Source organism: Lagenorhynchus albirostris, chromosome 7 (genome assembly GCF_949774975.1).
Source record: "Lagenorhynchus albirostris chromosome 7, mLagAlb1.1, whole genome shotgun sequence".
NCBI classification, from domain to species: Eukaryota; Metazoa; Chordata; class Mammalia; order Artiodactyla; family Delphinidae; genus Lagenorhynchus; species Lagenorhynchus albirostris.
This window is the reverse complement of record NC_083101.1, coordinates 75,464,545-75,492,426: the sequence shown is the minus strand read 5'-3', so window position 1 is coordinate 75,492,426 and position 27,882 is coordinate 75,464,545. Positions and strand designations below refer to the sequence as shown.

At 37.4% G+C, this 27,882-nt stretch overlaps 1 protein-coding gene across 2 annotated transcripts; it reads left to right on the top strand.

The window, feature by feature from the left end:
- Positions 1-508: 508 nt before the first annotated feature.
- On the top strand, positions 509-23,406 carry C9orf72 (C9orf72-SMCR8 complex subunit). 2 transcript variants are annotated; one of them, XM_060155182.1, is made up of 11 exons: positions 509-623; positions 5,315-5,802; positions 6,928-6,987; positions 10,453-10,548; positions 11,267-11,331; positions 12,618-12,690; positions 14,453-14,569; positions 17,448-17,683; positions 19,923-19,980; positions 21,366-21,475; positions 21,581-23,406. In XM_060155182.1, exons 2-11 carry the CDS (start codon positions 5,359-5,361, stop codon positions 21,765-21,767), a joined length of 1,446 nt encoding a protein of 481 aa, XP_060011165.1. In that variant the 5' UTR covers positions 509-623; positions 5,315-5,358; the 3' UTR covers positions 21,768-23,406. The 2 variants fall into 2 exon arrangements, with proteins under 2 accessions (XP_060011165.1, XP_060011166.1); XM_060155183.1 differs by lacking the exon at positions 14,453-14,569.
- The last annotated feature ends 4,476 nt before the right edge of the window (positions 23,407-27,882 follow it).

Here is a 27,882-nt window from a genome sequence, read left to right as displayed (position 1 = left end):
CAAAATCATTCACAACCACCAACTCTTCTTTGCTTTCTTGGGGCCCAGGAGTCCTCCCCGTTAAGAACGGAACTATCTTGGTTATCAGCTTACGCTAAATTTACCGACCGCGCCATTGAGCAAAGGGACAGAGCAAGTACGCCCCGAACCCCGCCTTGCGCAGACCTCGTGCGTTTACGTATAATCGCATCTCGAAAACACCAAGGCGTACCTACGGTGTCCCACGAGGAAACGGTAGTGCAGCAACAGCGACTTGTTCCGCCCGCGTGAAAGATGGCGCTTCACGCGTCAGCCATCCCTGCTGCCCGGTTTCTTCCTTGGGGGGCGGGGCCTAGAGAGAGCAGGGGGTGTGTTTAGGAGGTGTGTGGCTTTGTTTTTCCCGCCCTTTCTCTCCTCCCCTTGCTCTCACAGTATTCGCTAAGGGTGAATGAGGAAAGAACTGATAAAATTTACCAGGAGAAGAGCACAAGGCGGGAAACGACCACGGCGTGAAGCGGGTTCGCGGACGCAACGCGCGCGGGGGCGGGGCCAGGGCCGCGGGGGCGGGACTGCGGTTGCGGTTCTATGCCCGCGGCGGCGGCGGCGGCGGCGGAGGCGGTGGAGGCGCAGGCGGTGGCGCGTAGGTGAGTGAGAAGCCGGCGTGTAGGTGGCTGTTTGGGCTCCGGGTACCTGGACCGCGCGGGGGCGGCGGCGGAGGCTCTCGCCAAGGCTCTGCTCGGCTGGTCCTCTCTTTGCCGCTCTCTTCCCTGATCGAAAGCCGGCATCGGGAATTTCAGCCCGGCGACCAGTGGAGTTGCCTTCATCCGGGCTTTCTGGCAGTGGCGGCGCAGAGGCAGAGGGATAGGGATCGGTCCGTTTTTCCGCCCACAGTCCCCGAGCTGGCTCTTTCTCGGGGTCCCGGCGTGACACTCAGAGGGACCCGTCGGACCCCCTGTGCCGCGGGCTCAAGGGAAAGGAGCCTCGGGCACCGAGAGGCCTGGCCCGGGGAAAACCAGAGGGTGGGCGGCGCGCGGCTGCTCCGTACCAAGTCGGGGTCTGAGAGGGGATAAAGCGGCGTGGCGTGGGGTAGTACTACTAGTCTACAGAAGTTGAAGTTTCTAAGGATTGCTGTTGTCTTGTAAATTTGGGCAGCAATTCTAGACTGTCTTTTGCTCCCGTTCTGTGGTTCATGACCTGCTTACTTCACTTCTCCAAGGATACACAGACTTACTTAAAAGAATTGACCATTATGACTTGGGCATCACTTGACTGATGGTATCGGTTGCAAAAAGAAGTGCACTGATTACGCGTCTGCTGTGACCATTCAGGGTCTGACTGGCCCCGGTGAACTCCACCAGGCTTCTGTATTCAGGAGACCGGGAGGTCATGCACTTGCCCGAGAGACATGGCCCTTTCAGAAACAATGAAGTTTGTTAGGCTCTCGTTAAAACAGTCTGGTTGTGGCCAGTGGATAAATTTCAATTCAAACTGTTCTCATCTCTCTTGTGATTCAGAGCAAGGGGGCACAATACATCCGGCACTTTAATTTGTACAAAGAGATTGGAAAATACTGTTAGATACGATCTTAGACATTGGAAAACTTTTAACATAAAGGGAACATCACAGAAGCAAGAATACAATATATGGGAAATTAATAATATGGAGTCAGAATACTTGAAGTATGATGGTGTTATGTGACACAGACACTGTTGCCAGCACCTTGGCAGTCTAGGAGAGCCCTGAATCAGTTGGAAACTACCTCATGATGCCTGTTCTCTTTACACATATGAAACAAAAACAAGAGAAGTGATAGACCACATTGCAGACTGTGCACTATGCCAGGACTAACCTGCTCCAAGGAAACAGTTACATGGGGGCTAAAGTGTTTTTTCCCCACCTTTTAAAGTTGATAAAATAGTGTCTTTCTTTGGCCCTGTTAGCAGTTCAGAATTTACTTTCAGAGAGAGAGAAAACCAGAGGAGACGCCTATCTTTCAAGCCTGCCCTTGGGCTCTATTTTAATTAAGGAATTCTAAGGAGTAGTAGGTTAGCCTGCCTATTTGAGAAACTGGAGCTGTGAGAGATGGCCTGATAGTGATATGATGAACTTAACCTCTGAGTCTTGAAGTGTTGCGAACTATCTGGTGTTACAAGCAGATCACTGTCAATAGTTGGTCTGGGCAGCTCCTGTTTTGGAAGGTGGGCTGGTTTAGGATCCTGCTTCTCTTAGAGCTGGGAGAAAATAAACAGAAAACATGGTTACAAGAAGTGTGGGCCTTATGATGGTTGAATTCTGATTTGCAACAGCAGTGGACCAACCAACTTTCTAAATATCAATCAGAGAAGAGATGACTGATTTTTAGCAAAGGTTTAAGAAAAAGCAAAACTTCAAAACTACCCCTGTGCTAACAGTTTTAACAGATGATAATTAGTATAATCTTTACATCTGCATATGTTGGATGATTTTCAGGAAGTATATTGGGTACATCCTCATGAACTCTGTTTTTTGTTTACAGGAGTGTGGCAAGCCACTGTGTCACCCAATTTGAATCCTGGCTTCCCTCAAAGACTCTTACGGCTTTTGTTTGATAACTGTCTGGTGTAGCCAGCACTGCATGTAAATAAGATATATAGATAAAAGACTCTTGGTTTTGAACTGATTTTTTTGAGCCATGTCTGTATGTATGGATTGTCTTTACCAAAGATGATGACTCTAAGTGTTAGTAGACTCATTTTACTACTCTCCTAAGTGTACTCCTCTGTGACTTTTGGCAGGATTTAAAGCTAAACAATTCAACATAGCCTTTGTCCCTTATTCTCTTTCTAATGATACTAGCAATGAGATTGAATGTAATTAGTGGTCTATAATAGTTGAGTTTTCACAATCAGGTAAAAAGTTGTCCCATAATCTAACCATATTTGCTCCAGGGCTCAATTCCATTTAAGGAAGTGTTTTTATTTTCAACATAATGATGAAATGTTTGAGTAGCAGTATTGCCTTTATGGTTATTCACCTTTTTTATCCAAAAAGGAAGAACAAAAGAAGAATATGTTACCATATAATTTTATAGCTCTGTGTTTACTTAATTCGTCTCCTTGGCCTCCAGTTTGCTATTGTTAATTATCATAACATCATTACAGTTTCAATTCAGATTATGTTCCTATATTCTGCCATTATAAACTGACTGTTTAAATTGTATCCATAACAGTGGATATTTTAAACAAACTATACAACTTATACCCAGTATAGTCTCTTAAGTCTATTAAATTGATATAACACATTAAAAAAGTGAATATTTCCTAAGTGAATTTCTAAAATAAAAAATACACAAGAACTGTTCTTGTGTTAAGCCATTTCTGCACATATCCACATACCTACTGTAAAGCGTTTTGCCAAGCACTGTATAACTGTTCTTGACATCATGATAAAAGTGCTCATACAGTACTCTAAAATTAGAGTCGGTTTTTGTTGGGTTTTTTTTTTTTTTTGCTTTTCATCAGTCTCTGAACTCTTCTGACAAGATGTAGATCAAATTCTTTATTTTAAGTAAAATGGTTTACTTTGACATGAATTTAGTTACAGATAAAATGTTAATTCCCAAAGCAAGCATACAGGCAAAGATAGATATATCATAGTTCACCTATTATTAACTACTATCCTTTACCACTATATGACGAATAGATTCCACAATTTTAGACTTGTTTAAATGAAATTGGTATTGAATATGCATAGGTATTCAATTTTAACACTAGGCAGGAATGATTCATTTTACATTAACATCACATTGAATGTACACTTTCAGAGTGATACAATGGGGTGGGTTAAGATATACAAGAGACCTGGATTCCAGCCTGGCTTGGTGACCTTGGGCAGTTCCTCTTCTCTGTTTTCTCAGTAGATTGAAAGGTTGACCGGGCCCATCCAATCATTTAGTTCTCTACATGTTTTAAATAACTAAAGCTTTTTTTACCCGTTTAGTATAACTCTCTTTGCAATGATAAAAGGCTACGCTGCTGTCTTGAATAGCATATTAAATGTATTTATCTGTCATTTTAAACACCAGTATTGGGCTTTACCCAAAGAGCATCACTGAGTGCATTGAGGACTTTTTGCTTATTTTCTTTTATGGTTCTAGATTGTTGTATTCTTGCAAGCTTTTGCCTTTTTTTTTTTTCTTTTCTTTTCTTAGCAGCTTTTAAGGTTTTCTCCTGTCAGGTGTGGACTGCTGTAGTAAAGTACCACAAACTGTGTGATGTAAAAATGAGGAAAATGTATTCTCTCTCTGTTCTGAAAGCTAGAAGTCTGAAATAAGGTGTTGGCAGGAGCATGCTCCTCTAAAGTTTCCACGGAAGAATCGTTCTTTGCCTCATCTTAGCTTCTGATAGTTACCAGCGATCCTTCACATTACTTTAATGGCTTGTTGCTGCATCACTCCAGTTTCTGCCTTCATCTTCGCATGGCCCTGTTTTCCCTGTCTGTGTGTCTCCAAATCTTTCTCCTTGTAATGACACCAGCCATTGGATTAGGACCCCATCTTAACTTGATTACACCTATTTCCAAATAAGGTCACATTCACAGATACAGAGGGTTATTAGGACTTGAACATATATTTTGGGGGGACATAGTTCAGCCCACAAGAAGTGTCATGGTCTCTAGCTGAGCCCTCCCTTTCTCAGTTTGTTTCTCTTTAGTTCCTATGGTTTAGGAACCAAATATCCAATCATATTAGAATTGCATATAGGCTGGATGTTTAGAAACAGTGAGGATCTGTTCTATGAGCTTTAGTATATAATAGTTTATATTAATGTTCAGAGGCTTTTTTTAAGGCCATTATTATTTTGGATTTCTAAGTGTATGCCCTGAATATAAGTGGCATGTTACTATGTATGGTAGTACATTATCATCATATCGCAAACACTTAATATGCACCCGCCATGCTAGTTTAATGTCTCTTTCATGTAGGAGACATGCTTCCAAATCGTTTTGACTGAAGAGGAGAAAACCACATATACGTAAATCATTTGAGGGTTTGGGGTTTTTTTGACCTTAGAATGCCCTTTATTTCTTTTGTAAAATTGATTTACAATGTTGTGTTTCTGCTGTACAGCAAAGTGAACCAGTTATACATATACATATATCCACTCTTTCTTAGATTCTTTTCCCATATAGGTCATTACAGAGTACTGAGTAGAGTTCCCTGTGCTGTACAGTAGGTTCTTATTAGTTATCTATTTTATATATAGTAGTGTATATATGTCAGTCCCAAAATATGCGTTTTTGATGGATGGCTTAAAATCGCTGAACCTAATCACTCGTTTTGTTTGTCATTGTTTAGATAACCTTGGAGCTTTTGGATAATGTGACAGTTGGGATGCAGTGATGTCGACTCTCTGTCCACCACCTTCTCCAGCTGTTGCCAAGACAGAGATTGCTTTAAGTGGTGAATCCCCTTTATTAGCAGCAACCTTTGCTTACTGGGACAATATTCTTGGTCCTAGAGTAAGGCACATCTGGGCTCCAAAGACAGAACAGTTACTTCTAAGCGATGGAGAAATAACTTTTCTTGCCAACCATACCCTCAATGGAGAAATCCTTCGAAATGCAGAGAGTGGGGCGATAGACGTAAAGTTTTTTGTCTTGTCTGAAAAAGGAGTAATTATTGTGTCATTAATCTTCGATGGAAACTGGAATGGGGATAGGAGCACCTATGGACTATCAATTATACTTCCCCAGACGGAGCTGAGTTTCTATCTCCCACTTCACAGAGTGTGTGTGGATAGATTAACACACATTATCCGGAAGGGAAGGATATGGATGCACAAGGTGAGTGGGTTTGGAAGCGTATTAAGCATGCCAACCTAGCTACTGAAAGTTTACCTCCTGATACATTTTTATCTAATTTTTAGAAATTATATGCAATTAAGTTCAAACAGGAGCTGTTATTTGCTTCTACCCTATTAGGTACCGGTAGATCTTAGGCTGATGTCTGTGGTCTTCTAACTCTGCAAAGTAGGAGATGATAGCTTCACATTGTAAATAGAAAGCCAAAGCTTAGAGAAATAAGGAAACATAAGTTTTAGAGTCTGGATTTGTCTTGGGAGCCTTTGACTCTAAAAGCTTTTTGTTTCTGCATTGCATGACCCTGTCTTTCACTTACCACTGTGTGGGTGTAAGCAGTTCAGAACAATAGTTTTATAAGCCTTTGCCCAAATAACCTTTGGTCCCTTTAATTTCTTTGCCAAGTTCCCAATTTGTAAAATGAAGACGTTGGACCAAATGGTTTTCAGGAGATATTCCTTTTAATTTTGTAGATTGAGGTAGAGGAAATCATTGTTGTCCCCTAATCTTATAGTTTAATATATAATGATAATTATATTTCCATATACTGTAATTTTGGCAGATGAGAAGAACAAATTTAATTCTCCTTTCTGCTTTGCAGTTTGATACTAACATGGAAGTCCACTAAAGCCTTACTGATTTTATAAGGCTTTTACCAAATAGTAAGGAAAAATAGTATCTTTTAAAAGAAGAGTTTTTTTACTGTGTTTGCAGGCTTGCCGCCTTTCTTCTCACATGCTTATGAAAATCATTTAAAATCTGGAAGCTGTATAGTCACTAGATTCGTCGGGATCTTATCTAATTTGAAAAGTACAAATCATCAGTTTCCTTTGTGAAACTACACAGATGTTACATTGACTCTTTCTGTCACATTATCTGTTTTTAACTGCAGATAAAAAGGGTGTTTTTATTTTATTTCGTATTGTCTGTGAGAGCATGGATTTGTTGGGTTAATCCCCCCCGTTTTTTTTTTGCCCTAAAGTGGAACATGTTGTTCCCATGAACTAAATTACCCAAGAAGATGTCTGCCATTTAACTGTATTGTGAAAAATAAACAAGTATCAAAATGTTGTGTTTTTTTTTTATTTTAATGAATTTTCTCTCTCTCAGGAAAGGCAAGAAAATGTCCAGAAGATCGTCTTGGAAGGCACAGAGAGAATGGAAGATCAGGTAAGGTGCAGATTGCATATTACAAGACACTGCCAAACCCACTACATATGTCTGTATAAAGCTAAGGGCTGCTTCTGTTAAGGCCTTGAAGACATACTAGTTTGACAGAGTGAGCCTGAGCACGAACAGAATCTTTATGGAGATAAATGGAATAAACTGGATGAAAATTTCCATATCTTAGACCTGAAGAGTTAAATAAGTAAAGGATAATAATAATTGCATCCACAAATTAATATTTTGCTTCCCTTTTTTTCTGTTTGCATGGGATAAGTTTTGAATAACTTGTTCATAGTAAAAATTTTAAATTCTATATGAGTTTTATTTTTTTTTTAAGGTATTGCTTCTCAAAGATTTCCACAGAAGTAGTTGTAACAGGAGAGTGAGTGCCCCTAAAGTATCTGGGGGTACAGACACAGCTCTAAGCATAATATTTCTTTGAAGTCTCGTGTTGTATCTTTAAAACTCATGCAGTTTACATTTTATTCCGTGATATATCTTTTTGTTCTAATATTACAGTTTGCCGGTGATATTCCTCACCTTCTTACCACTTGGGCTTCCAGTGGTATCAAGTCTCCAGGAAAACATGCTGTGTTTATCCCATGGTTTTGAACATCCTTAGGGAGCAGGCACCAGGGTTTGAGAAGCATGATTGCAAGGGTATGGCTTCCCTTATGGAAATTAATTGCAAACATTTCAGCCTAGGGCAGAGGCATTTGGAAGGCGAATCCCCAAAGGAAAAAGTGTTCTTTGCTTTTACTTTCATTGCTTCTGGCCACCCTCCTTGCTCCTCTGTTAAAACTCCAGTCTAAACAAGCCTTCTCCCTGGTTCTCTTTAGCCTGCCTGAGACAAATGATATTTTAAACAATAACTTTTTCTAAAAGTTTGTCAAAATACAGGAACATGAACAAGGGAAATACAAAACCCTATAAAATGATCTTCTTTACAAAATTGTTAAGTTTGTACTTTTGTAAATAACTTTTACAAAAGTCAGAAGGAGGTAATTATGGGGCGAGTTCTAAGACTTACAAGGAAATGTTTCTCTTTACTCAGAGAAGCCCAGCCTTTGCTTGCTGGTCAGTAAGCAGGGTGCCAAGGAATGGGATGAATTTCACCGACTTCTAGATGTACCTGCTAGTTACGGAGTAACTAGTAGAGTTATCTGAACATAACGAAATTTAAGACCCAGTAAAATTCTACTTTTTCTGGGATTTTTTTTCAAACCAGAAACCTGTACTTATAAAGTTGACCACTATTAACATTTAGGTTTATTTCTCGTTTAAGGGCTTTTCTTGAAAATGTTATCCTATCCCTTCTATGTCAGGAGGAAAGTATACTTGGACAAACTTGGAGGTTTTTAAAGGGGAAACGTTCACCTGCTGAAAAGTTCAAGTTAGAGAAGTCCAAGGAGGAAATAACTGGAAGCATTTTCTTTTAGAGCCTCTTCTGTGTTCAGCCATCTAGGATTTGTCATTGTTGTTAAGCTTCAATGAGCATAGCCATTTGCTTATGATGATAAATGTCTGAGATGCTGTGTATGACATACTATATATGCCTACACCTAAGGGAAGGTATTTTCCCATAACTATCCTTTCTGAAAAGGAGGAGTCACCTGATAATCGAGTTCTTGCAAATCTCATATCATGTGCTTGCAGTGACTTTATTTTGAACAATAAATACTGTTTGAGGATGATACTTAGTCTAAAACAACTTTAATCAGTGCTAGTTTTAGATGCTTATAGCTGTCATCTGGTAAAATCATTTTACAAGGAAGCAGCTTCAGTTATTAATCTTCTTGAATTGCATGTGTTGATTGTTGTAATTGTAAGCAGACATTTAAAAAGTTACTTTGAAAAGCAAAAACAATGAGTGGTTTTATGTTTGTAAGTTACTACAGGATGGATTTTTTTTTAAAAAACATAATAAAACCTCCTGTGTGATGCAAGGGGGCCTATTAGGATAAAATTTCCAGAGACAGCATCACATTTAAATTCTGAAGCAACTTATATGATAAGGGGCTCTGAAAACTAGGTTTGGTCACTCAAAAAATGGACTGACTGCAAGGATGACAGGTTCTAATTTGAATATGCATGTAAAGAGTTTGAATATAATCATTTCATAAAACGTGAATGAGGGGGAAAGTTTTATTGTTAGATCTTAAATAATAGGTGATTTTAAAACATGCGTAGCTAAAAATTGATAGACATATGACAATTTCATCTGCCTCTAAAAGTTTCCATATTCAGGATGGGCAAAACATTTTGGGGGAGTGGTGGTGGCAGTGAATAAATGAGGGAGCACCCGTATTTGAGACACTTTATGTGTGTGGTGTTCTGTACTGAATTTTCAATTTCATTCTAGAAACTGCAGGTTTTAAAATTACATCTTTGAGGTGTAATAAGTAGTAGCATTACCTTGAAAGAACACTGAAGGAAATGTGTCTGCTTTATTGATTCTTAAAAATATATGTTATGACTTTGATTTGCATTTGGGTAGATTATACCTTATTATGAATGTAGAGATTGAGGGGTTTTTTTAAGATTTTTTTTTTTTTGATGTGGACCAATTTTAAAGTCTTTATTGAATTTGTTACAACACTGCTTCTGTTTTATGTTTTGGTTTTTTGGCCGCGAGGCATGTGGGATCCTAGCTCCATGACCAGGGATCGAACCTGCACCCTCTGCATTGGAAGGCGAAATCCCAACCACTGGACCACCAGGGAAGTCCTGAGATTGAGTATTGATTCACACTTTACTACTGAGTTATCTGCTAAGGATTTCAAAGCCTTTTTATGCTTGGCTTTCCTTATTTTTAATGTAAAATGCATCAGTGACCTTTGATTAACAAAAGTTCTTATATCTCAAATAAAATTTCAAAGGAGAACCTTTCTAAATTTGGTGTGGTGATTTAATTATTTTGTGTAAATGATAAACCAATGATTCCATTCTGACTAAAGAAAATTATTCCTGGGATTTCCCTGGCGATTCAGTGGTTAAGATTCCATGCTCCCACAACATTGCAAAACAACTGTAGCCCCAGTAAAAAAAGAAAACAAAACTGTATACTTTTAATGAGTAACATATTCTAGGCATACTATGGGATATGGGAAACTTTCCCGTAATAAAGATATTTAATTAACAACAACAAAAAAGTCTTCGTGCTCCCAATGCAGGGGGTACGGGTTCGATCCCTGGTTGGGGAACAAAGATCCCGCATGTCGCATGGTGCAGCCAAAAAAAAATAGAAAAAAAGAAAATTATTCCTGGAAGAATGAAAAGGAGTTTTAAACAGCATGTAAATCCTTTAGAAATAGAAATATTTTGGAGTAGTAGACTTGTTTGGGGCTGTTTGAACAAGTTATCAAGTATTTCTATCAAAGGGTGTTATTCTTTGCTTTCAGTTTTTTATTGCCCACGTTATCCTATATTTTGTGATTTTTCTTCACCTCATTTTACTTTTTTATGCAGGGTCAGAGTATTATTCCAATGCTTACTGGAGAGGTAATTCCTGTCATGGAACTGCTCTCATCTATGAAATCCCACAGTGTCCCTGAAGAAATAGATGTAAGTTCTCACTTGTAATGTTAAATAGGATATTACTATGATGTATATTAGTAATATTCTAATTTTAGTAATATACATTTTTTTGTCATAGATACTGTTCATATGAATTATTAGCCACTTTAACAAACACACTTAAAACCCTGAATTTTATGGCCAGAGGCTTTTTGGTCAGTAATGGTAATATGATAAAATTAAATTCATGAAGTTAATTTCTCCACTTTTGCATTTCCTAAGCAGGAGAATTTCAGACCTTAGAGAATCAGTCAGTATTTAATGCAGTACTTTTTGTAACAAAGCAGTGTACGAATCACTGGCAGTTAATGGAAGTTCACTCACCTTCACTAATCTGATTTCCTTAATCATTCATTTGTTGAGGACATTAGGAATTACACACTATGCATGTATAGAGAAATCTTTAGGAAACTATTTTTGTTGCTCCCTGACTTGGTAATTAAGGTGTGTCTCCTGATTGTGACAGCTCAGAAGAGGAAATTGTTCTTGTAAACATTGTTGCTTAAGCTGTCTGACCAGCTTTCACATCATTTGTTCTGCAAGTTTATAGTGATGCACACAGATTGTTTTATGGGGATTTGTGATGCTCAGAAATGAGGGCAGTGTGTTATATTGAGCCTAGACTTCAGAAAACTTGTCTATTAAAAGTGTTATTTCAGCGTTTTGTTACAGACAGAATAAATTTTTTTTTTTTGGTTCATTTTAGATAGCTGATACAGTTCTCAATGATGATGATATTGGTGACAGTTGTCATGAAGGCTTTCTTCTCAAGTAAGAATTTTGTTTCTTTTTGTAAAAGCTGGGTGAAGCAGATGCAAATCTTACGCTCACCTGTGACAAAATTGGGAAGGAAGAAAATAACAGAATGCCTACCTTCATTATTCTGGGGTCAAAAATGCATATTTGAACTATTGCTTAGTTTTGTGTTACTTCTTTACTTATCACATGCCTATGATATATTTGATGTTACTCTATTTAATATTTAAAGAAGCTGAATTTCCGTAGTACTCAGGCAAGAATTCTTGGACCCTTGTTTGGTTCCGGTCTCTTGTTTTTCTTCTCATTAAAGCTGAAACTAAGAATCCTTTCAAATTAAGTTGCATTGTGGATAGACTTATTTCGGCCTAGAAAAGAAAATTATTCATATTTGTACTGATCCTTTCCATTTTACAACAGATTTCAGTGCTTAAAAGTGTGAGCTCTAAAACCAGACTTCTGGCTTACTGCTGTGTAACCCTGGGCAAGCCACCTGAACTCTCTGTTCCTCCATTACCTCATTTATAAAATGGGAATATTAGTAGTACCTACTTCATAGGATTGTTGTAAGCCTTGAGTGAGATAAATCATATTAAGCATTTAAAACAGTGCATGGCACATATAAGCACATAATAATAGCTAATAGCTTACATTTTCTATTTATATTTCTTCTAAGAAAATGATAATAACAATAATAATAGCCAGTATTTATTGAGTACCTATGTGCTAAGTCCCTTAACTGAGTACTGCGTCTACGTGTATAATCTCATCTCCTACTTGAGTGTTTCTTTACAATTACAGATTATCACAAAATTTTATTTTAAAAAATAAGGAGTGAAAGGATAAAGTATTTGCTTTTATGTCTACAGTCTTCTCCTTTAGGTGCATGATGGAGTCTTAGAGGTGTGAGTTTGTTTAATCTCCAGGCCTTACATGGCTTGAATCAGGAGCTCTTTAGTCCTGATTCTGATCAGTGTCAGCCATTCATGTTATTTTTAATCCCATTTGACTTTAAATTAACCACTTAACCTCTCTACACCTCAGTTTCTTCCACGATAAAATGGTAATATTTTACTAACTGCATTGTTTTAAGGTTCAAATAGAATCTGTGAGAGGCATGTGGTGGAAAATGCAAAGTACTATAGAAATAAAAGATGACGTTATAATCAGAGTTTTGGTGTTCATCATGTAAAGCTATTCAGAGTTATTTGAAGCTCACTTTATTATTTTTTTTTTTAGTTTGTGAAATTGTTTTACAGTCAGTGTTTTTAATCTTTTTTTTTTTTTTTTTCAATTTATAGTGCCATCAGCTCCCACTTGCAGACGTGTGGCTGTTCTGTTGTAGTAGGTAGCAGTGCGGAGAAAGTAAATAAGGTAATTTATTTTATAAACCAGCAAACGATCTGACTTTTTAAAACTGCTAACATATTATGGATTGTAATTTAAAGGTTAGGTTGCCATCAAGATGATCTAATAGTATAAGGAGGCAATATAATCTGACCAAATTACTGTGACACCCTGTGGCAAAAATGAGTTTAAAGTAAACTGTTTGAATAGGAAGTCATTTATCAGTTTCATTGTGGTAATTCATAAATACTTGTCTCAGTACTGTATAAATGGTTTTGAGAATATTTTAAGGTCAGATGTTTTTAAAAATATTTGTCTTCTATTTCCTAACGTTATCTTTAATAAATGTGAAGATAGCCATGTACTTTTGGTACTAATTACAAAGAAATGGTATCTGATCATTCATCTTGATTTCACTATCTTGCTTTTCCCCCTAAATCTATTCCTTTTAGGGACCTATTGCTATTAAGTGATCGATGGAGGTTATATCTTATTCAGTAACATTTGTGACCATTTGTTTTAGTGCTATATGAGTTAATAAATAATTAATGAACAGTTACCTTTCCAAGCATTAGGTAATAAACTAAGGAATTTTGTACTTTTCTTCACTGATGATTAATTAGAGAGAGAAAAGTGCACATATCTATCAATTTAAGCAAACCTAATTTTTCTAAGTTTTACACAGGAAATATATTAGGAATGATTATTTGCTTGACAAATATATTTATAATTTTTTTCTGTAATATAATAAGCTACCCTGTATAATTACTTGACCCTTGATTTACCAAAATTATATTTCTGGTACAACCATTTATGACAGGTTAGCTTACCTCTGTTATTATATTGCATCTAGTGACTTATTATTATTTCTGTTACCCAAGGAAGGTAGCTTTCAATTTGTGTCCTCCAAAGCCTTCAGGTTCCACAGGGCCTTCCCAGTTGCTTCTTGGAGGGAGAAAGCCTCTATGGTTGGGGCTCTGTTTTTCAAACATTTTTCTCATCCCATATCCTCTTCTAGCTTAATAACTTCTCTTTTATCTTTTCTCTTTTTAATTTAAGAAAAGGTTGCCATCACTAGTTTGAAAACCACTGCTCTAATATAAAAACTCTGAATATAGTCTGAATTCCAAGGTAGTTAGATGGCTTTTTATTTTTCCTAATAGAACTATGATCAAATCCTGCTAGAATGACAGGTTTCTAATCCCCAACCAATGGCTTGCTTGTTTTAAATTAAATTTGAAGGAATTAATTCTCATTCTGTTGAAGGAGTTAGACACTTAGATATTCATTGTAATGGGATTTTACGTATAGAACTATTAACAGAAGCCATAATTCTCCTTGATTTAACTGCATTTAGTTTTCTCGTCCAAACGGTTTACTTGTTTGAAATACACTTGTTGCTGGGTGGAGATACAATCAATAATTATATTAGGTCATTATTTCCTAATATAAGATTAGGAATAAGGGTTCCATGGTCAAGTAAGTTTGAAAAAGTCTGCATATTGTTTCAGTCACCTGGAGAGTCACAATATGTATTCAAATGTTAAAGGTTTTGAGATACCATACAATAAATTTACTAACATTTCCCAAACTTACTTGACCACAGAATACCTATTTTAAGCAACAAGTGTGATATCCCGTAGACTATTCCAGGTGACTATGGAATACTTATTTCTCAGAATAGATTTTATTGACAATAACAATTGAAATTTCTATTCAGATCTCTTTCATAAGCAAACCAGTGACCTTTTTACTTCATATTTTAATGCTAAAATATTTTCACTTACAGATAGTAAGAACATTATGCCTTTTTCTGACTCCAGCAGAGAGAAAATGCTCCAGATTATGTGAAGCAGAATCATCATTTAAATACGAGTCAGGGCTCTTTGTACAAGGCCTACTAAAGGTATAGTTTCCATTTATCATGGGTGAACCCAATTTTTTGTTTTGTTTTGTTTTGTTTTTGCGGTACACGGGCCTCTCACTGTTGTGGCCTCTCCCGTTGCGGAGCAACAGTCTCCAGACGCACAGGCTCAGCGGCCATGGCTCACGGGCCTAGCCGCTCTGCGGCATGTGGGATCTTCCCGGACCGGGGCATGAACCCATGTCCCCTGCATCGGCAGGCGAACTCTCAACCACTGCGCCACCAGGGAAGCCCGAACCCAATTTTTTTAAATCATTTTTGAGAATCTTTATACATATATTTTGAACATTAGCATTTAATGTGTCTCATGTTTATATGCCAAGGAGCTGACTTCCTTTACACAGGTCTGAACATGGAGTATATGTCATATGAATTTATAGTTAGTATCTGTGAAACATCACAGAATAGCTTTCTTTGTGTTTCTCTCTGGTTTCCTGTAGCTGCCTCTCTGGCCTCAGGATTTTTTTTTTTTAATATGTGCTTGAATCAGGTTCCATAACTAAATGGGAACATTTCATTTTTTACTGAACGGATTTGAATTTTTGTGTTACCATTTTATGTTTAAAGTACCATATTCATTTATTGAAAAAAATGTTAAGCTGCTTCCTATCTTGAAACAGTGTACAGGACTCAAGCAATTCCTGGATGTATGTATGTGTGTGTGTGTATACACACACATATATACAAAAGAAAAAATTATTTTATATTTTTCCTTTATTTACTTGAGTCTGCTCTTCAAGGAGCAAAACAGATAAATTAGCAATTATTTTCAGTAATTATGGGGAATTGTTCTTCACTTTATTGAATCTGTTATTGATGTTTCAATTATAGTCAAAGGTGCGAAGAAGTAGATTTCCTAATGGCTATGTGAGTCTCTCAGAGTGAATGCTTTCTTGAGGATATAGGCATAGTAAAATGAAAGAAAAAAATACTAAAAATTGTTGCAAATAAAAATTATTTTCAGCTTTTACATTTTCAATAATGTGCGTGCTCTGAGCTGAGAATAATAGTGTTGTTTAAATACAGAAACTACTTAAATGGAACTCATTTTTGATTTGAATTGTACAAATCTGAAAATTAGAACTTCTCCTATCAAAGGCATAATAAGGTACTTAGTACTTTTATTTCCTCAGCATCATCTCATTTATTGTATAATTTTATCCCTAAAAGGGACCTATACCAAATGCATAGTGGAAAACTTGAAACTATAATTTAATGAAAAAATATTTGTTAAGAGTTTTCCACGCAAGTTTAAATTGTATAGCTTCCCAGAGAATACTTTGACATTATAACAATAGGTACTTGTTATATGTCAGCTGGCTACCCAAGTGACTATACCTGGAAAGAAGTACATTTTTTACTTACTGTAGAAATACATATTCATTGAGACTTAACAGAATATATGGATAATCAAGAAGAATGTAAAAAGTCACTTGTAATCTCATAATCCAATGAATAACCCCTGTTAATATTTGGCATATATCTTTCTGGTCTTTTTTTCTTCTGTTAGTGTTTTTTTCATATCTTCCCCTCCCCCCCAAAAAATTAGATTATACTCCGCATGTTTTAACTTCCTTTTTCACACTGTATTGTGAACATCTTTCAATATGAACACATAAACATTGGCAACTTAATTTTTAGCAGCTAAACAATAAAACATTTTTATTTATTTAATCACTTCTCTTTTTGGATACTTAGGTTGTTTCTGGCGTTTTACTATCTAACCCAGTGCTGTAACACACACATCACTGGAATTTGGCACACAATCATGATTCATTGTCCAGGATAAATTTCTAGAGCTGTATTTGCTAAGTTAAAGCCAGTTGTTTTTTTTTAATTAAAAGATAGCTCTTCGTACCTTTTGGCGTAAAAGACAGTAAATTTTCTTTTTCTGAGGTTTTATCTTGTTCCTTCATCTGGTACATAGCCCTCTGCCTTTTCATCTTGTCTGTCTTTCTGTGAATGTGGTTTTTGTTCCACAGGCTGCAGGACTGTAGTTCTTCTTGCTTCTGCTGTGTGCCCTCTGGTGGATGAGGCTATCTAAGAGGCTTGATGGGAAGGACTGGTGGTGGGTAGAGCTGACTGTTGCTCTGGTGGGCAGAACTCAGTAAAACTTTAATCCACCGGACTGCTGAGGGGCTGGGTTCCCTCCCTGTTGGTTGTTTGGCCTGAGGCAACCCAACACTGGAGCCTACCTGGGCTCTTTGGTGGGGCTAATGGCAGACTCTGGGAGGGCTCACGCCAAGGAGTACTTCCCAGAACTTCTGTTCCCAGTGTCCTTGTCCCCACGGTGAGCCACAGCCACCCCCCACCTCTGCAGGAGACCCTCCAACACTAACAGGTAGGTCCGGTTCAGTCTCCCCTGGGGTCACTGCCCCTTACCCCTCGGTCCTGATGTGCACACTACTTTGTGGGTGCCCTCCAAGAGTGCAGTCTCTGTTTCCCCCAGTTCTGTCAAAGTCCTGCAATCAAATCCCAGTAGGCTTCAAAGTCTGATTCTCTAGGAATTCCTCCTCCTGTTGCCGGACCCCCAGGTTGGGAAGCCTGACGTGGGGCTCAGAACCTTCACTCCAGTGGGTGGACTTCTGTGGTCTAAGTGTTCTCCGGTCTGTGAGTCACCCACCCAGCAGTTACGGGATTTGATTTTACTGTGATTGCGCCCCTCCTACTGTCACATTGTGGCTTCTCCTTTGTCTTTGGATGTGGGTATCCTTTTTGATGAGTTCCAGTGTCTTCCTGTCGATGATTGTCCAGCAGTTAGTTGTGATTCCGGTGTTCTCGCAAGAGGGAGTGAGAGCACATCCTTCTACTCCGCCATCTTGGTTCCTCTCTCAGTAAATTTTCTTTTCGTTTATAACAGGATTCAACTGGAAGCTTTGTGCTTCCCTTCCGGCAAGTCATGTACGCGCCCTATCCCACCACACACATAGATGTGGACGTCAACACTGTCAAGCAGATGCCACCCTGTCACGAACATATTTATAATCAGCGTAGATACATGAGATCAGAGCTGGCAGCATTCTGGAGAGCCACTTCAGAAGAAGACATGGCTCAGGATACCATCATCTACACGGACGAAAGCTTCACTCCTGATTTGTATGTCGTGCCTTGCTTTTTGATATTGTCATTAAGCAATATTAGGAAACTGTATCTTTTATGAGTAGAAAGAAAACAAACAATTTGTTGTTTAAAAGGAAAGAAACATTACTAGGAGAATTATACTGGAAGAAGTATTTGGTTAATCAAGCGTTTTTTCTTAAATGTCAGCTTTTCTTAATATAATTGTGTTTCCCATAAGATAGGTTAGATTAGTCCTTAAAAATAAGTATTTAAGTATTTATTTAATAAATGTATATTGAGCCCCTAGGCGCAGTACTTGGTGCTAAGGTTTTTCCTTGATATATAAATATAAAATATGGCAAAACTGTCAAAATATATTAATAGAGCATTCTTTTACTTTGCATTTTATATTGTGTTATTCATTTCTTACCATAAAGTCTGATCAGTAAATTAACAAGAAAAAAAGTAATGATAATAACATGTTGAATGTGGACTCAACTAGAAAAAAAAAGATGATAAATCTGAATTATAAAACACTTAAGTGATGTTCTGAAATCAGGAAAAGAAATTGTAGTATACTATCATGGTTCTCTTTAATCAGTTTAAAATGCCTGCCACATAGAATGTGCTCAATAAATGTTAACTAGTATAATCCAGGTTTGAGTGTATAAGGCAGCAGTAAAATTGGAGCAAGCAACCTTGTCCTGTGTCTTGAAGAAAAATTTTGAGCTGAGGCAACAGACATGTGAAGCACCAATAGTCATACAGAAGGTGTTGCCCAAAAGCATAGTAAGAAAACACCATGTCCAAGGAATCCCCAGCCTCGTGTGTCTCTAGGTGCAGAAAGATGGCTTCATTAGGACCCAGCTTTTCCCAGCTCTCTGGTGTTCTTGTTGAGTCCTTTGAAAGATTTAGGGGAATTGGTTTAGAAAACAAAACAATAAGAATTTCAGGTCCCGAAGTTTTCACATATAGGTAATTTTGGCACACGTGTCAGAATTCTCAAAATTAATCTGATCCTTCAAGCATTTTCTTCTTTCCTAAAGTGTTTGGGGTTTTTTTTTTCTATTTTTTGGTGGGCTCCTGGAGAGCGCTTTTGGGGGAATTTTTTAACGCTTTGCTTCACCTAATTCACATATGACCAATACAAGCAATTTATGAAACAGATACATTCAGAACACTAGACTTAAATAGCTGAATTCTCTCTCCAAAGCCAGAGAAAGGTTGTTGTCAGTGCCCACACTGGCCACCAGTTGGACAGCCAGTAATTGTGAAATGCTGATTTTTCCCCCTCCTGAGTTTCCTTCTTCTGTAGTAGGGAACACCCATCTGCTAAAACTAGGAAATTTTAGGTACTTTCCTATTACCTCTGCGCACACACCTCCCTCCCTGCTACTCCTGTCAGTTATATGATGATCCCTACTATTTTCAGTCTTTCTTTTCAGTTAAAAATTGCTTACCTTAGTAAATGTTATATTACCCTCTGACTTGAGTATAGCCTAGCATCCCAGTAAATTCCTTAGGGAAGTAGAAGGCAAGGAAAGGGAAGGAAGAAGAGAAAAGATCAAAGAGGGTTGGGAAAGGGACAGTCTTTTTTAAGAACCTACTATATCCTAGGTTGTGTGGTAGATAAACATTATCTCCAGTGTGAATTACAACTTAACTTCTTACTCTGCTCATTGCCAGTGTAGCTAACATTTTCTTAGGTAGCTGATTCATGTTACTTGCCAGATGATGGGCTTGTGGATACAAACCCAGTGATCAAGACGTTGCAGATAACCATCTGTGTGTGTTCCTTAATCCCACCTGAATGTTTCCCAGCATTCGTCCTCTTACCTTTTTTCTTCCTAAACTGCTTATTAGAAGTTATTAGTATGTGAAGTTAACCTTTTATTTTGTTTTGGTTTTTGGTGGTAGTGGTATGTGTTTATTTTTGTTGCTGTTCTATATTTTTGAGATGGCAGGAATTGGTAATTATATTTATTAATTGCCTAAGGCAATTGGTATTTTTTTATAATGTGTATGATAGATACATACATACCCTTCCTGGGACTGCTTATACTATTTAAGAGAAAATAATTACTTTGTGGCCTGACAAACTCCAGTAATAGACAAATGTATCCTTGCGTTAAAATGAGTATGTATTTTATATTTTCAAATATATATATCTAATTCTTATAAATATGTTTATAATCCCACTTCTAAGAATTTAATTTATTGGCTGGTGTGAGAGGTTGTGGAAATCATTTCAACATTTGTCCTGTTTTCTTCATAGGAATATTTTTCAAGATGTCTTACACAGAGACACTCTAGTAAAAGCCTTCCTGGATCAGGTAAATGTTAAACCTGAGATTGTCAGAGTGAATGGTATGACATGTTTTCTTTTTCAATATATCCCACACTGCCTATAATATAATTTAGAATTAAGTCCTTTTGTAGAGTCTCTGATCTTTCTAAAGTGTCAAAATTATTTTTCTTCTGAATTGTTAGAGGGGAGTAGCCTGTATATTAACAATTAAAGATGCAGCATCCCCCAGTTCAAATAATAAATGTTTTAATTCTAAGCACTAACTTATATCCCAAGGGTGTTTTCTTTTGGTAAGGGGGATATTGTACAAATGTTTATTTGCCTTAATTGAGCAAAAAATGTCTTTAAAACTTATTTACATGATAGCATCTTTATTGTCTCATTCCTTTGAAAAAAATCTAGATTTTGAAGAAAATTTTAGATTATATGGGTCTTATTTCTTAAGGTAACAGAGATTTGTCATAATTATCTTTCTGGGGATCAGGCCAAGAAATAGTGTCATAGATGTAGCTTTGAAATAACATAATCGTTAGGTTGACTAGGAATTTTGGATCCAGGTCTGTGGTCTGTGACATATTGCAAAGTTCAAGGATAATTCCAAGTCATGTAATTCCATGCTTCCCAAGCAGAAGTAAAATCTTTCTACCACTACACATGTACCCCCACCCCCCCAGAATAGAAAAATATGAATATCTCAAAACCATAGTCTAGGACTTTCCTGGTGGCGCAGTGGTAAAGAATTCGCCTGCCAACACAGGGGACATGGGTTCGAACCCTGGTCCAGGAAGATCCCACATGCCATGGAGCAACTAAGCCCGTGCGCCACAACTACTGAGCCTGCGCTCTAGAGCCCGCGAGCCGCAACTACTGAATCCCGCGCACCTAGAGCCCATACTCCGCAACAAAGACAAGCCACCACGATGAGAAGCCCGAGCACCGCAACGAAGAGTACCCCCCGCTCAGCGCAACTAGAGAAAGCCCGCGCACAGCAACAAAGACCCAACACAGCCAAAAATAAATAAATAAATTAATTAATTAAAAAACCCCATAGTCTAAGCATGGCTCACCTCTGGTAGCTCCAATTTTATTTGAAGATGTGGGCAGAGAAAACTTAAATAACACAGCTAGAAGTAACTTATATCATGATTTTTAATAATAAATAAAATGAACACGAATATAGTCTAAGGCAGAAGGAAAAATTTGAGTCAGTTCTTAAAGATAAACAGAACTGTTAGATCACTCCTAGACCCGTACCTCCACCTCCTCCTGTGTGTCAGGGTGCATCTGTGGAAGTGGTTAGCTGCTCTAACGTGAGTTATCTGCCAGGCACTGTCAGCGCTGAGACAGAAACATGCTGTGTATAAGTAGAACGGGGCAAATTATTTATAAAAACGCTTCATTATCCTGCAGGTCTTTCATTTGAAACCCGGTCTATCTCTCAGGAGTACTTTCCTTGCACAGTTTCTGCTCGTCCTTCACAGAAAAGCCTTGACACTAATAAAATATATAGAAGATGATACGTAAGTCAGACTCCTAAATGGAAGAAAAACCTTCATACGTTGCTTTTGTTTTGTTCCCTTTGGACATTTTCTGTATTATAATTTCTTTTTTATTATTATTTGTAGGCAGAAGGGGAAAAAGCCCTTTAAATCGCTTCGGAACCTGAAGATAGACCTTGATTTAACAGCAGAGGGCGATCTTAACATAATAATGGCTCTAGCTGAGAAAATTAAACCAGGCCTCCATTCCTTTATCTTTGGAAGACCTTTCTATACTAGTGTCCAAGAACGAGATGTTCTAATGACTTTTTAAATGTGTAACTTGTTAATATTGCGTCCCGATCATAATTGCTGGTAAAGTAGCTCCGTGGTATTGGGAGACATGGTTCCCTCGGGTTATGCCCTAGAGTCCTGCTCAGCAAATGATAGTTACACTGCAGTTGTCACAGAAAGCCTGTAAGGGGATGTTAGGTGCAGTTACAATAAATGCACCTTTTCCTAGATGTGCTCTCTTGGGAGACAGACGTATGTTTACAATTATAATAAATATTATTGCTATCTTTTAAAGATATAGGATATAAACTTGACCACAGCTACTGTTTTTTGAAACTTATGATTCATGGTTTACAAGTATCCAAGTGAAATCTGAGTTAGCTTTCACAGATATAATACTAGTTGACTTTCCATCTCTTGGTGTTCCTTGGTTTGGGGGATTACTGTAATACTTCTACAATCAGCTAAAAATTAGAGCGTTCAAATCATTTCAGTTCCACAAAAGGAAGTTAGCTTGAACATAGGTTAAGTTTTAGAAGGAAAATATTGATCAAGCAGATGTTTTATTGAAATCAATTGTTCGATCCTACTTTGCAGACTTAGTCCTTGGGATTCAGTCTGTGTAGAAACGTCAGGCAGTATGTATAGTCCCGATTATGGTGAACCACAATCAGGGTGTTTTTCTGTTTGTTTGTTGAGCTCTGTCACAGAAAATGTAGAGAATTGGATTTTATGTTTCAGTAGTTATTGCCAAGTTTTTCAGTTAATTTTCATTATTTTTGAGCCAAATTGAAATGTATACCTCCTGTGCCTTTTGTTTTTCTTGGAAAATATAATCTCTTGGAAGAAGTTCAGATTTCACTAGTCTCTCATTTTTATCTTGTTTTCCTCTTGTATAGTCTTCCTTTGATTTAGCAGTCATTATAACTCTGAGATTATTAAATGCAATAGAGAAATACTAACTAGTAAGATTTTTTTTCAGGAACAAGAATAGTATCTTCTTCCTTAAATTTCTGCCCATGTTTTTGAAGTTGTTGCCACGTCTCTTTGCCTGCATCGTAGGAGGACTAGCAGGAGAAACGTTACTGACATGCTATTTTACTAGGTGCTACTTTGGCAGAACTAAGTGGTCAATTTCTTTTGTTTCCTTAATGTGCTTGGACCATTTTGCTAGCTATAAAATAACCAAGTAACATAATTCTGTGCTAGAACAGTATTGACAAAATAGTATACACAAGCATAAAATATATTTTTATTTAAAACTGTGGAAGTAACTTAAAGAGAAAAAGTATTTATAAGAAAGGGATAAAAGTGATAGAGCCCCTCTGCCCTCGCCCGCCAAATTTAACCCAAACCAACATAGGTCCTAATAGCCTTTCACATCACTAATAAAGGTGTAGACATCTCGATTTTTAGACACATACTCAACTAGATTGACAGATGCTCTGGCTCAGTCATGAAAAAATGTACAGATTCCACCTTGTTGAACGCTGTATTCAGTGCTATTTACATGATAGATTATTTAAGTGCTAATTATTTTCTTTTGCTGATTTATTGTACCATTGTATGGGATGCAAGTTGTACAGTGAAATAAGTTATTAAAGCATGTGTGCACATTGTTATATATCTTTTCTCCTAGATGGAGAATTTTGAATAAAAGATCTTTGAAATTTTGTGTCTTTCAGTTATTTACTTGGAAAAGCAGTGCTATGATATTGAAAGACTGATTGGCTTCCTGCTCTGCTGACAGTCATGTTGTATCTAAACAATTTTTTTAATTGATTTTCTCTTTTGAAAGAAAATATATTTAAAGGTTCTGTGTGATGCTGGAATTATATGTGGTTTAATTGTTTTGTTTTTTATTTTTTTGTCTGCTTAACTCCCAGGACTGCATTTTGACTTTTTAATTTCTATATTAATATATCAGATATAAGATAATACTTGTGTACATTCTTTTTTTAAATTATTGTTATAATAATATTAATACAATCTAAGTTGAAGTTATTCCTTCCAGGTCCCCAGTATAGGTGTCCAGTATGAAAGTGAAAGTGTAAGGAATCTAAACCCCTTAATCTGAAAAACAAATAAGATTGACACTTTTACTCCAGGAAAACAAAATTAATTCATAAATATAATAGTTGAGTTGAAAGGTTTCTCTAGAAGAAGACTGATTCATTGCATTGCTAAGATTCTCAAAGAAGAAACCCAAACTTCATATAATGCTGGAAGTTAAAAATGAGACCTCTATGGTCTATTTCTGTAGTGCTGCAGGTCAAACAGGAAGACAGTGAATGTCACTCTTCTCTAATACTATTTTGGTTTTTACATGGAATTGTACCAATTGATATTTCTTGTGTCATCTGCAGGATGCAGGTTAAAGTACCAAAAGCAGTTCACCACCCCCACGTGACACACACTATCCACTGGACTTTCTGAATCTATCATCGCAACAACACTATGAGGCAGGTATGTTTAATTCCATTTTACAAATGAGGAGACTAAAGCTTAAGGAAGTATAATACACAGCCTGTGGTCACTCAGTTGGTTAAGCTGGATTTCATCCCAAACAGTCATCAGAGTTGTCCTGTGGCACAGCTCCTGGGACAGTTCCTCCATGTAGCAGGTACTCAGTGCTGTTGAATTGGAGGGAGGGGAAGGAAGCAAGTATTACATACAGGCTTACTAGCACTCTGCAGTGCCCAAGTGTGATTCCCTGCTTTGCTACTTGGAGAAGTTACTTAACCTCTCTGAGGCTCATTTGTTAAATATTTGAAATGAGGACATGATGATAACCTCATGATTGTTAAGAGGACCTAAATGAGGGCTTCCGTGGTGGTGCAGTGGTTGGGAATCCACCTGCCAATGCAGGGGACACATGTTTGAGCCGTAGTCTGGGAGGATCCCACATGCCGCGGAGAAACTAAGCCCATGCGCCACAACTGCCAAGCTTGTGCTTTAGAGCCCGTGAGCCACAACTACTGAGCCCTTATGCCACAACTACTGAAGCCCATGTGCCTAGAGCCCATGCTCCGCAACAAGAGAAGCCATCACAATGAGAATCCTGCGCACCGCAACGAAGAGTAGCCCCCACTCGCCACAACTTGAGAAAGCCCACGTGCAGCAACAAAGACCCAACACAGCCAAAAATAAATTTAAATAAATTAAAAGAAAAAAAGAGGACTTAGTGAGACTATGTAAGGTACTTATCTGAGTACCTGATGAGTGTTTCATATGCTCTTTTACCTAATCTGACGATCATTACCATTTAATCAGGGTGTTTAGAACATTTACATTTAATGTAATTATTGATATGGTTAGATTCAATCTATCATCTTGCTATTTGTTTTCTATTTGTACCATTTGTTCTTTGTTATTTTTTTCTTCTTTTTCTACTTTCTTTTAGATTGAGTATTTTTTTCATGATTCCCTTTTATCGCTTTTGTTGGCTTATTAGTTGTAACTCTTTTATTTCAGTGATTGCTTTAGGGTTATAGTATATACATCTTTAACATACCCGTCTACATTCAAGTGATATACCACATGACATACAGTTTAAGAACCTTACAATGAAAAACTTCTATTTCTCTCTTCTTGCCTTTGTGCTGTTGGGGCCTCACATTCTACATCTACATATGCTATAAGCTGCACACTTACTATTTTTGCTTAAACAGCCAATTATCTTTTCAAGAGATTTAAAGATAAATATTCTAAATACCTCAATTAAAAGGCAGAACTTGTCAGATTGGATAAAAAAACAAGTCCCAACTATATGCTACCAACAAAAACCACATGTAGAAAATAAAGGACAGATTAAAAGTAAAAGGGTAGAGAAAGATATACCATATTAACACCAATCAAAAGAAAGCAGGAGTGGCTATATTAATAGCAGGCAAACTGGTACAGATGAACCGGTTTGCAGGGCAGAAATAGAGACACAGATGTAGAGAGCAAATGTATGGACACCAAGTGGGCAAAGCAGCAGGGGTAGGGGGAGATGAATTGGGAGATTGGGATTGACATATACACACTAATATGTATAAAATAGATAACTAATCTGAACCTGCTGTATAGCACAGGGAACTCCACTTCGCTGTACAGTAGAAACTAACAACATTGTAAGACAACTATACCCCAATAAAAAAAAATTAAGAAAATCAGGCAAAGTAGATTTCAGAGCAATCCCTTTGTCAGGGATAAAGATTATTTCACAATGCTAAAGGAGTCAATTCGGCACGAGGACACAAAAATCCTAATAACAGCTTCAAAATACTTGAAGTAAAAACTGATAAAACTATAAGGAGAAATTGACAAATCTACAATTATAGTTGGAGATTTGAAAACCTCTTTCAATGTTTGATAGAATAAGAAGACAGATTTTAGAGCTACATTATGCATAGGCTCAATATTAATGAAAGACTTAACAGGAAAAAAAAATCTTAGTAAGGATATAGAAGACTTGAACAAGACTGTCAACCAACTTGATGAAAATGACATTTATAGAACATAGCCATACCCAACAACTGTAGATTACACATTCTTTTCAAGAACACATGGAATGTGTACCAAGATAGACCACATTCTGAGCCATGAAACAAGTCTCCATAACATAAAAGGATTCAAGTCTTGCAAAGTATGTTCTCTTGACCACAGTGGAAATAAATTAGGAATCAATAACAGATATCTGGGAAAACCTCAAATAGTTGGAAACTAAATAGTAGTTTTAAAAGATTAGATAATTTCTAAATCATGTGTCTGGGGGATAAGAGGAAATGGATTGGAGAACAGAAAGGGATGTATCAGAATGTAGTGGAGTGATTTTTATGAAGACTGGACCTCATCCTGCCTTTGATGTCTCCCCTCTGCAACCCATTCTTCATATTGGTAACAGCATGATCCTTCTAAGATTAAATCTGATGATCACTTCTGTTTAGTGGCTGTACATCACTCACAAATCTAAGTCCCAAATCTTTGCAACACAGTTTCTGTTCATCCCTCTAACCTCTTTTCACTGTCTTACTTCTAACTTCTTAGTACATTCTTTTGTTGCGTCTATTATACCATTTCTTTGCTTCTCTTTCTCCACCACTAGGCTAGACAACAAGATACATGTCTTCATTTTTGTATCTCAGTGTCTAGCATGGTATTGAGCACAGGGCGTGCTTCTAAAAAAGTTACTTCAATGAATATATTGAGTTTATTAAATATTATTTTCTTTGTCCTCTCCAAAAACAATTAGTTCTTGCAAAATAAGGAAATTACTTTGTTTTTGTAATCAGAAGCTTTTTTCCCCCCAGAGAGTCCATTAAAACTCAGCCTATGCACGACCCAGCTCTAAAATTTCAAAGATCTTAAGGCGGTGATTTTCAGTCCCTTCAAAGTAGTAAGACCTTGTCACTTTCTGTTTCTGCATTTGTGTCTCACTATCTCATCTCTTGCTGAAATGTTCTTTTTAAATGAATAGCTTGATAAATTGCTAAGCAGTTTTCATCAGACCCATTAGGACAGTGGTAAGTATCCATTTGTGGAAGGTGGACATTCAAGAAATCTGATCCAGTATTTAGATCATTCCTGAGCTCAGAGTTGGCTCAAACTGGCACCTTCTGGCATTTGCTTGTGGGTGGGGAATGTGGAATGCTTTGAAAGCTCAACGGATTTGTCAAGTTTTAAAACTCCCTTGTGGCTAAAGGAAAACAGCATTCATTGTTTAAAACACCATTGTTTGTTTTTTCTCCTTTTCTGTTCTTTGGAACCTGAATCTGCAAAAACGTTCACACCCAGCATTTTGCTTCATGTACCTCTTCTACTACATTTCTAGAGGACATGAGTGGCATGGAAACCTTTTTTTGTGATTACAGTGTTCAGAGCAAATTGAAAAACTCCTTTTTAATGCTCATGCTGATTTTTATGGGAAAAGACACTATAGCTATCATTATAGGCAGAGAGTAGAGCTGATAGGAGCGTGAGTCCTGGAACCAGACCTCAAGGCTCAAATCCCTGTTTTTCCACTTCTTGGCTGTGTGACCTTGGGCAAGGTATTGAACGTCTCCGTGCTACCTCAATATCCTCCTCTATTCCACAGGAATAAAAGAACCTATATCACAGGATTGTTTGCAAAAATAAGTGGGTTGATACCTGCAGAACGCCTGAAAGGGTAA